General features: G+C 43.4%; 1 protein-coding gene across 1 annotated transcript; it reads right to left on the bottom strand.

Moving 5' to 3' along the window:
• Positions 1–239: 239 nt before the first annotated feature.
• Positions 240–9,842, bottom strand: NUP43 (nucleoporin 43). The gene is made up of 8 exons (XM_039707687.1): positions 9,682–9,842; positions 9,185–9,307; positions 8,846–8,923; positions 7,338–7,515; positions 5,590–5,725; positions 4,538–4,689; positions 2,594–2,716; positions 240–1,318 (listed from the first exon to the last, which is right to left on the bottom strand). Exons 1-8 carry the CDS (start codon positions 9,799–9,801, stop codon positions 1,104–1,106), a joined length of 1,125 nt encoding a protein of 374 aa, XP_039563621.1. The 5' UTR covers positions 9,802–9,842; the 3' UTR covers positions 240–1,103.
• Positions 9,843–10,904: the final 1,062 nt, after the last annotated feature.

Genomic DNA, 10,904 nt, shown 5'->3' with positions numbered 1-10,904 from the left:
ACGGAATGCGCATCAGGTAAGGTGTTCCTGCCACAGCACACCGGCCACTGCGCCGCCGTCAATTCAAGTACGCTCCAGAGTGGGTATGGTGGAAATGCCATGTAACACCTCATAACTAACCTGTTCCTGCCCAAATACAGAGGGTTTTCCATCCTTCATGTTCAATACCCAGCCTCAATCCAAATACGTTCCTGCAAACACATCTATTTGAATTACTTTAGTAAGACAGACCACTACACTTGTGCAAAACTTTTTAATAAAAAGAGAAAGGGTTCGCTGTAACAAAAATCAGGTACAATGCTAATAATAAAATTTAAAACTTTTCAAAGATTTCAATAAACCAGATGTGAATTTCTGACAAAGACTATGTCTCAAGTTTAGAAACTCTTATTCTTACACCTGAAAACACAGCCAACACATCTGTCAATTACAATTTCTTAATTATAAACCCTGCTTTGTTTTTGGGAGATTTACTGGTGCATTATCAAGTTTGAACATGTAGCATCCATGATGAAGCTATGAATAATTCAAAATAGTGTTGCTAGAATGCTTAGATTCCTATAGAACCTTTCACATTTCATAGCTTTAACAGTTTTCCTTCCAACTCATGAACTAACATTAACAGTTATGTTCCCCTATATATATAAAAACTCACCTTAAAAAAAACCCCATCTCTTTCAGGTGACATAAAAAAAATTTCCATGAAGCCCACAGTTTCGCTTTAGAAATGATACTTGAAAAATACCTTTACAGGGAAAAATAAAAATTCAGGGTTTACCTTTTCCTCTGTTTTTATGTGCATGTGTATTATGGACATCACTTTTCAGCAAAGACTTTGCCCTTAGTGACTACTTTCCTGCTTGCCAAAACCAAGCAGGCAGCAGGGAGGAAATGGCATTGTAAGCTTGCTCAGTTACCCATCCTGGAGCATCAAGTGCCAGCTGTCAGAATGTGGGGTACCTCACTTCTTCCACAGCACCAGGACCAAGCTGAGGCCTCTCCCACACATGCCAATAACAGACTAGCAAGTAGCATTAAGAGTTAACCTGACATTTCCCAGTAGTTCAAGCTGATCAATACTTCAAAGGGATACCACAGTCACTTCATGCAAAAAGTTGTCTGTTCACATAAATAGCCTCTGCATCAGTACCGTATACCAGGCACGGTCCTAGGACGTCTAAACTATTCACAGACAAAGTCTGATTTGGAATCAGGTTGGTGATTTCCATGCGGTCTTTGGTCGGATCATTGCTTAGCCAGGCACTTACTACAGACTGGTTAATGGTACTGTGGGAAAGATAGGCAGTGCTTCTTCCTCCTGAAAGAAGGAAGACAAAGAAATAAGTTTTCAATTTCGTTTATATACTCTCAGAATTTAGAGAAACACAGTAGATATTGGTCAGACATAATGGAAATATAATTTTACATTTAATTCAGTTTTCAGAGTAGTCGAGATGTCATTTATTTGGTAAATTAAGGAAAAATAGCTTAAAAATCAAGTACTTGAAATAATTATAAAAATTATCTACCAGCTCTACCCTCAGTTAAGACAAATATATCACAACAGCTATTCACTCATCTCACTGGACAGTGTAAGTACCTTCAAGTTTCTCTGGCCAGACACTAAAGCAAGGGTACAAGAACACAAGTCTGTTTATAGTGCCTTGCTCTATTGGGGGTTTTCAGCTTTGCTTCAATAACACTTCTTCCCTACTGCTCCTCTTCCCCACCTTCCAACAAGCGATATACCTATATTTGACATTTACTTTTTTCCACATAACACTTTACATTCAAGCTGAAGTCTCACACTGTAAGAACCATCATTCAGCATAAGATTAGCAGGTGTCAGAAGTGATGCTAAGGGATTTATGCTTCATATACTTGAAAACATGCAGAATCCAACTTGAATTAGTCATCCTGTAATTTCCAGAAATAAAACTTAACTTCGAATGACAACTTTGAGGCCAAAGGCAGCAGGTGACATCTGAAAGTCTCCCCACTATTGTCTAATGTGGCAAGTACTTAGCAGTCTTTGTGATTAGAATATGAAAATAAATGCTTATATTAAAAGTCAGTATCATAACTTTAAAATCCTGCCATTGTGCAAAAGGATCCAGTTTCATTTATTGGAAGTTCCAATTATTACCCTGAATTATAAATTCATAGTTCTACTATCTCATTAACCTATCAATTATTTTTGTATTCTAAGTTAGTGTAAGTCCCCCAGAGACTCAATAATGTAAGTCAGGCTGCCTCTGTTTCTTTTCTACATATAGATGATTTTTAAGTGAAAAAATAGAGTCTATCTTTGAAATCATAGATGTGCCCCTTCACGGCACACACTGGTCAGAGGGTAGCAGATTAAAAAAACCCAAACCAGACTATGACAAACCCTGCACAACTGTTTGCCATATAAGTAGTTTTCCTCAAGTGCTTATCCAGGAAAAGTGCTTATCTAAGTTTGCTTTCTAAGAAAAAAAAAGCTGCTTTTAACTTTCTGCACTGTGTTATTAATTGGGTAATGTGAGAACACTGACTGGAATGATGTTACCAACTGACAAATTCAGTGCAGATGGACTTCAAACATCTTTACCTTGATGAAGAAAAGATGGTTTTTCAGATACGTTTGCGGAAGTATCCCAGTGCCAAAGAGATCCATCTTCAGAACACGTGAATAAATGATCAGGGTCAGATGGATGGAAGTGAACTTCCCACACTGGAAGTATCAAACAAAATAATTTCAGAACAAGTCTGAAGTACTCTGATCAAAGCATTTGGATAGCATGATATAGACATGTATTTACAAGAACCCATTCCTCCATCAAAAGCTTTCATTTTTAATTGTGTCTGGGTAGGAAGCTCAAAGCCCCATCCTAAGTTATATACTGCAGTTTTCCCTCTGCTGGCAGGGGAAAGGGGGAAAGAAGAAAAAAAAAAAGACCCTATTTTGTTGCATTTTCAGTACCGTGAAAATTGTTGAAGTCTTATCTGAATTCAGGCAACCTGCATGTCATCTTCCCTGCTGTTAAGTTTAAATCCACGCATAGCACGCATTCCTTCTCAGGACAAAATTATTTTGTGTCTAAATACCACAACTACAGAAGACATTTAAGTCAGTAAAATGTAATATCAAGAAATATTTTTACTCCTTTAATTTAAATGTAGCATCAAATCACAACATTTTGAGCATAAAATTGCTGTCTTGTTCACATAGTTGCCAGGAAGTGAGCTATTTCAGCACTGTGGAGACACCAAATGAATGTTGAGTCTCCCCTTCTTCCTCATGTTTTCAAGTTTGTTAGTACCTGCATTCTGCTTTACTCTACTGCCTAACACTGCACCAGCTTCCATGACTGTTTATACACCTACCCTGCTACACACACAGCCATTCTGATCAAATGCATCTAACAGCTCAGTAAATAATTGCTTACTAAGTCTACTTTTAGGTTAAGTTCACTTTTAGATAAAAACAGTCTCCTATACAGAGAAGAGGGCCACATTCTCCAGATGAAAACATGGAGCAGTAGTAGGTATCCTGGGAAGAGTATAGAGATGAAGGCTAGGGATACAGAGTGAGGAAGACCAAGGAGGAGCTGGACCTGAACCTGGCAAGGGATGAAAAGAACAACAAGAAGGCTTTCTACAGGTATGTCAGCGAGAAAAGGAAGGCCCAAGAAGGTGTATGCCCCCCAATAATCAATGCTGGAAAACTGGTCATACTGGACAGGGACAAGGTTGAGCTACTCAACAACTTTCTCATGTCAGTCTTTAATGGCAACCTTTGTTCCCACACCTCTCCAGTGGGTGGGCTACAAGACAGGGTCTGGGGAAGAAAAGTCCTTCCCACTGTACAAGAAGCTCAGGTTCATGACCACCTAAGGAACCTGAATGCACATAAATCTATGAGATGCATCCCAGAGTCCTGAAGGAAATGGATGATGTAGTTGCCAAGCCACTCTCCATGTCTGAAAGGCTATGGCGGTCAGGGGGACTGGAGAAAGGGAAAGATGGGCACAAACCCATGGTTAAGAAGAGTAGAAAGGAAGACCCTGAGAACTACCAACCTGTCAGCCTCAGCTCTGGTCCTGGGAAAAACATGGAACAAATCCTCCTAGAAGCTATACTAAAACACATGAAGGACAAGGGCATGTAGTGACAGGACAAAGGGGAACGGCTTTAAACTGACAGTAGGTTTAGATTAGGTTATTAGGAAGAAATTCTTTACTGTCTGGGTGGTGAGGCACTGGAACAAGTTTTCCAGAGAAGTTGTGAATGCCTCATCCCTGGAAATGGTCAAGGCTAGGTTGCATGGGCCTCTGAGCAACCTGGTCAAGTGGAAAGTGCACCTAACACTTGGCAGGGGAGGCTGGGAGTAAATGAGCTTTAAGGTCTCTACTAACCCAAACCATTCTATGATTCAATGAAGTAGCAAGTATGTGATTGTTTTTTACCACAGTTACAACAACTTATTTTTACAGTAATCAGAAACTTCTCTAAAATGCCACCTTCTTCTCCCCCCTCCATTTCAGATACTTACTTTCTGCTTCATGAGCATTTAACAGGGACACTGGCATAGTACCCTGCCTGATGTCCCATATACTCAGCATTCCATCCTGGCCCCCTGTAGCCACAATATGCTGCTGATTGGGATGCCTATCCACACAGTGCAGTGGAACTCTGTCACCTGCCCTGCAAAGAGGAAAAAACAAAACAACCAAATAACCCAAACACTATTTTTTTATTTAGCTTCTATTTTCCCCTTCTTAATTCCTAATTTGGCATCAGGAGCATTGACAAGTGAGGTACCACTATTGACAGGACCTTCAGTTCCTGTAACATCTGACCACCCCAGGCTGAAGGCACATGACATCTACTGGAAACCAGAGGTATGGCAATAATATGAAGCTACAATCGGGTTCTGTGCCCTATGGAACATCTACACAGCATCTGACAGCTTTATAGGAGTGAGAAGCCATGCAGGCAAATAATACTCTACATATGCCTATAATAATGATAATAGTAGTACTATTCTGATGCATGATATAATTATAGTTTCAGTATATACTAAGAGTTAAAAAGGGAAACCAGGTGCTAACAAAATCAGGTAACTAAACCACAGTCTAGGAACAGCAATGGGAATTATTATACAGATAACAACAGGACTGAAATTTAGCCCATTTTCTTTTCTCACAGTACCTTGTAAAGCACAAAGTTACCATTCAAATACATTCCAAATGCCAGAAACCTTACATTAGGCCTGTGGAAAAAAGCAAATACAAACAGGGAAAGAGTTTGGGGTTGAGGAGTGAAAGTTTTTTTCTCAAAAAAGAGAAGTGTAGAGGTATAATAGTCCTTCAGAAGTTAAATCATAAAACGGACCTGCTAAGCACAATGCTGAGTCATAACAGTGGTTCAGCCATTAAGCAGTCTGCCTTCTGCTTATTTAGGTACCAAAGAAGTTAAAATCCTTAAAAAAATCAGTAATTTACTATCCTGTTGTTAGGAAGCTATTAGGAAAGATTTGAATCAGATTATTATATAAAGCAGCACATGCTTTTCAGTAAATAAGTAAAAAAGTGGAGGACTTACAAAGAAAATATTTGAGATGGCTCATTTCTTTGCTGTCTGAGGTCCCATATTTTTAACTGTCCGATTGAGTTTACTGTCAAGATCTCAGTTGTGCGAAGGAAAGTCACTGCATGGAGCGTACTGCTGTCTGCGTTGTCTGCAAGAGATGAGGAAAGCATTCAGGTAAACCTATGGATTGCTGTCTCCATTTCAATGTAACAAAGTAACTCTTAATAGAGAACAGAACACAGCTGCTTAAACGTGTGCATAACTTCTGCAGTTTCAGGGTCAGAGACTCTCTAATATCTGCAAATACCCTGTGAAAAAGGAGCCCTTCCTTGCTTACTATATGAAACACTACTGAGACCATCTGTAAGGAAATCTATTAAATTAGCTCTGGTGATTACAAAACTACTTGTTGATTGGTAAATATTTTGAAAATATTTCTTTGGTAGTTCCAAGACAAGGAATTAATTCAGCCAGGTTTATGGTTCTCAGATCTTTATATGGCCAGCACCTACCGACAGGAGGCAGCTATGGAGCTTTTCATAATGGAGTTCTAAACACAAGGAACAGTAACTCTGGCTGACAGCATTAAGCAGTTTTACACAGAAACACTTAATTCACCAACTTTTAGACCTTTTCTGAACTACCAGTGTGGTATCAAGTTAAACCCAAATTATGTTGCCCTTGTCAATAACTAAATAGCAAGGCCCTTTTTTTTCAGGTCCTTTTCTCCACTGTGACTCTTTTTGTCACAGTAATTTACAATGTCAAACATTTCACAGCTTTGAGGTGAAGCTTCTAAGGCCTTCTGAAAAAGCAGATACTATTTTCTTGTATTTTATTTCTGCTAGTATATATAAACTTTTTATCTTGATTATGATGGGGTAACTTTGTTAAGTCTACTTTCACCTCAAGTATTTTAAAACTCTTGGTGTAAGCCCATATTGAAAATATAGGCAAATTATTACCTTTCTGCATAAGATGGAAATATTTCTGATATCAAGACAAAAAGTTACACTGATGCTTAGTTACTGATATTTGAATTACTTTTCTGCCTACTGTTTAAATGAAAGCAGAGGGAATGAAAAAACTCACTAAAACATCAATAAAATGAAATGTTGGATTTTTGAATGCTGAAGTTCTAGAAGATTTAAAGTTTCATGACAGACTAACACTAAGTGGTTTAGCAATGATACACCTTTATGGCTCCAAAAGATTTTTACATAATTTCTTAACTTTAGAGATTTTTCTTCCTACCTTAACTGACTACAAACCTATGCACTTCATACTGTACTGTTAAATCCACTAAACAATTACAAAAATACCAAGACATTCCTTTGCAACTATTGAATGAGCTACAAGAGTTCTATCTTCATGTTAAGGATTCAGCTTAGTGCTGAAAATGGGAAATATCAAGGTGTCATTGAACTGGGAACCAGTAAAACAGATTGCATACACCATGGAACTCCGTTCTGAAGAACCTGAGAGCATCTTCTAATATGTTCTCTCTCCTCCCTCTCCAACTTTTACTGTAAAACCATGAACTTAGAAAAATACCTAGATGAATATATAGAAATATATTTGAAATATACTTCAAGTATTTGAATTCTGGAGGGATATAGGAATAATCTGGAACAAACATGTTCAACCTGGAATACTAAAATCAATACTCAACTAGCTTCTTTATTTTGTTATAGTAAGCTGAAAACCAAACAACCTCCTTCAATCTAGACTAATTTAAAAAAACCAGGTGTTTCACATACCTATAGTTCTTACTGCATCTTTTTGGTCAGCTCTGAAGAGATTTATTCTGCCGTCTTCTCCAACAGTGACAATTTCTGGGTTGTTGCAGACGACTCCTGTACAGGCTGCTCCACCACAAGACGTGTCTTGATCCACGTGATAATGAGCCTTCTCCCACCGGTGGTCAGCAGACAATGTCTAAGTAGTAACCAGACATGAAATTATGGTTCAAATAATGAACATGATAGAACAAAGCTTCCAGAATACTCATGAAACCAGAAACAAGCTCCAGGAAAGCCACACTATTTCATGGGAATGAGAGCCTCCTAAACAAATACGAATCAAGAGATCCAACTTTTCATTAACCCTTAAGCACACAACCCCTCTACAAAACAATTATTTCTTCCCTGAACCATTGTGTTCACATGACCTAGCAATTAGAAATAACACTACAGACTGTAAAATGTCTTTCATTAGGCTGATGTCTCCAATAGTTCCCCAGGACAGAGGAAAGGAACTGATGCCCTTAGAAGATAAAAGGTCAGATTCAGATCTTGATGGCAAGGAACTTAGTTTATTTTAGGTACCACACCAACTTATTAACTGATATTCACCTTCATTGTGTCATTGTAAACACATAGAAAAATATAATTATGCATTTATTTCCAGTGATTTATAAGCAAAGCAAAAGGCTACAGAGTTTACATATCTTCCTTCACATGACACTCATGAGAATTCATTCATAATTAGTCAGAATTGAAAAAAAAGCCATTTAGCTCAAGAATGTGCTGCCCGCCCGCGGGCACCGGGACGGCGCTGCGCCCCGCCTGCCCACTGCGAGCCGCTGCAGCGGCGCGAATCGGCCCGGCGTCGGTTGCAGGTCGGGTCCGGAGTGGAGGTAGCAGAGGAAGAAGCGATGGTGCCGCTGTGTTCCGTCTGCTCGGCCGGGCCGCGCCTGCCGGAACGTTCTGTCCGTGTGTCACCTTTGCCTGACATGCACCGACTCCTGTTTTCTCAAAATGAGTGACTCGCACAACGACTGAGCATTTGTGGTCTAAGACCGGCTTTTAAGTATGCCCTGCTTTCAGCTGGGGCAGGGTTAGTTTGTCCCGAGCGGCAGCCGCAGCGCTGTGGTTCGGATTTGTGTGACAATAATGGTGACAGCACACTGATGCGTTACTGGTGAGCCATTTAGCTCAAGAATGCAAAAACTCTGATAAGACAGGTAGAAGTCCATTAATATCTACTACCCCAAAACACTCTAATGTCTTAAAGTATGTTTTCAATGAATGGGCTGTTTGGTTACAGATACAGAGGAGGAGAGACCCCAGACTGTCTCGCTCTGGAATCCAGTTTATGTAGCTTGCGTGTAAAACGCTATTTTCTTTCCTCATACGTGTCAAGTCAAAGTTTTTTTTAACAGACTTTAGAAAGAAATTCATTTTGGTAGCCAGATGTTTTTTATACTAAGATCAAAGCAACCTGTGTTACAGAGAATAGCATCTTAAAGCCAGTGCACGACACATACCTGGTTATTTTGATGATGACGGAATATAGTTACAGTTCCTGTTGATGAGGCAACCACAATTCTCTCCTGATCCAAAAACTAGAGAAAGACAACATGAATGCTCTTAGCTAGTGTTAGTACCAAGGTGGTAATTTTGATTTTAGAGTAACCTAAATTATTGGTAGGTGGAGGGGAAAAAACCAAACCCACAAAAAACACAGCAATATTGATTGGTTTTGTCCTTTTTGTTCATAAGAATTTTCTGGCTAACCTCAGCATTTTTACAGTTCACTCTCACTCAACTTCTCCTAAGTGACAAGCCCTTGAAAAATACGGATCTATTTAACACAGCTGTTTTACCTGCATATCCATAACATCACCGTTGTGCTGGATGTCACACAGCAAATGAGGTTCTCCATGATATTCACCATTGAGGCCCGCATTTCCAAGGTCGCCAGCAGACCAAATGGAGATCCTGTTATCCTGAACGGAAACGATACCACATTTACTCGAAAACGCTTTTGAAAGTACCTAGCAGTAAGGTTCAGTCGGTGAAAGCAGAAGGCTGCGGGCTGCGCACCGCTCCTGGGGAAGCCGCCGCCGGCCGGAGGGAAGCGCTTGCCCAGGGGGATAACAGCGGGGGCGGCCCCACGGCTGCCCTGGGGACGCGAGCACGGCACGGTCAAGCGGAGGGCGGCACTGCCGAGGCAGGCAGCGCTCACGGCCGGCTCCGGCCCCGCTCTGCCGCACCAAGCGGCGGAGCCGCAGGGCACCGAGGGGGCGTGGGGCGCCGCCGCCACCCGCCCGCGCTCGGGCGGGAAGGTCGCGCCGCGCCTCCGGGCCCGCCCGGCCGGTACCTCGTTGTCCCAGGAGCCGGTGGCGAAGAGGTCGGGCGGCTGGAGCGCGGCGGCGGGCAGGGGCCGCCAGCGCGTCCGGCTGATCTTCTGCGACACGAACTTGGCGCTCACGTCCTCCATGGCCGCGCCCGCCTCGCGCCCGCTCCCGCCCGCCCCGCGCCGCGCGCGCTGATTGGCTGCGGCGCGGCTCTATGGCGCCCCGAAGAGGAGCTGGACGGCTGCGAGCCCGAGCCCGAGCGCGGCCCCGCCGCGGATTCGCTGCCCGGGACCCCTCCCGGGCCTCCGGACGGGCTGCGGCAGGACTCGCTGGAGCTCATCAGCCGCTACCTGCGGGAGGTGGCGGGGGAGGCGCAGCCCAGCGCTAAGAAGCTTTTTCCGGGGCTCCTGGGCGGGCCCGGCCGGCCCGGCGCGGCGGGGGACGCGGTGATGGAGAAGGCGCTGGAGACGCTGCGGAGGGTCGGGGACGGCGTCATGAGGAAACACGAGCTCGCCTTTCAAGGTGTGTGGGGGTCGGACACTCCGGGAGGAGGGGGAGGCCCCCCGGGCCCCCCCGTGGGCCTGTCGCGGTGGCCGGAGGGGCTCTGGGCCGGGGGTGATGCCCTCGTGGCCGGGGTCTCGGCCGGGTCGTGGGTGGGGCGCGGCTTTGGTTCGAACGGGTTAAACAGAAGCGGTTGGGAAGCGCTGAGAAACGAAAGTGAACTTTGCTCGGTGCGGACGAGGAAAAGGCGCTGCTGGTGTGTGCGGAGCAGATAATGTGGTTACAGATTAGCCCGGATCCTCCCGGGCTGGCCGCGGGCGATCCCGGGCGGCTCCGCGGGGCCGGCTCCGCGCCCCTGCTGAGTGGCGCTCACCCCAAATCGGGATCTCTTCCTTCTTCACTCTGCCGGTGAGCAGGCGGACGAGAAGCCAGGAGGGAGCATGGCCGGGACAGCTGACCCAAACTGGCCAGAGGGATGGATATTCCGTACCACGGAATATACACGCACTGTGTAAACTGGGGGACATTGGCCAGGAGGGACCAATACTGCCTAGGGACAGGCTATTTATCTTCTTTAATTTCAGTTATTAAATTTCTTAAGAGATAAGTTATTATTTTCTCATCCCATGTTTTTTATATTGGTTTTATTCCAGTTGTCCTCCCCATTCCCCCTGGGGTGGGCTGGAGTGGGTTTGTGGGGCATATATGACCAAATATTTGCCTGGTACTTGCTGACTGGTGTTAA

This window comes from Passer montanus, unplaced genomic scaffold (assembly GCF_014805655.1).
Source record: "Passer montanus isolate IOZ18808 unplaced genomic scaffold, ASM1480565v1 scaffold2, whole genome shotgun sequence".
NCBI lineage: Eukaryota > Metazoa > Chordata > Aves > Passeriformes > Passeridae > Passer > Passer montanus.
Note: the sequence above shows the minus strand (reverse complement) of the source record. Positions and strands in the feature narration are given on the sequence as shown.

Excerpts from the sequence above, each read along its gene's own strand:
- NUP43 (XM_039707687.1), bottom strand. The coding sequence starts at position 9,801 with ATGGAGGACGTGAGCGCCAAGTTCGTGTCGCAGAAGATCAGCCGGACG. Across the intron at positions 7,516-8,845 it reads GTCATCATCAAAATAACCAG|ACATTGTCTGCTGACCACCG; the intron begins GTATGTGTCGTG and ends GTTACTACTTAG. Across the intron at positions 4,690-5,589 it reads CCATCTCAAATATTTTCTTT|GGCAGGTGACAGAGTTCCAC; the intron begins GTAAGTCCTCCA and ends TCCTCTTTGCAG.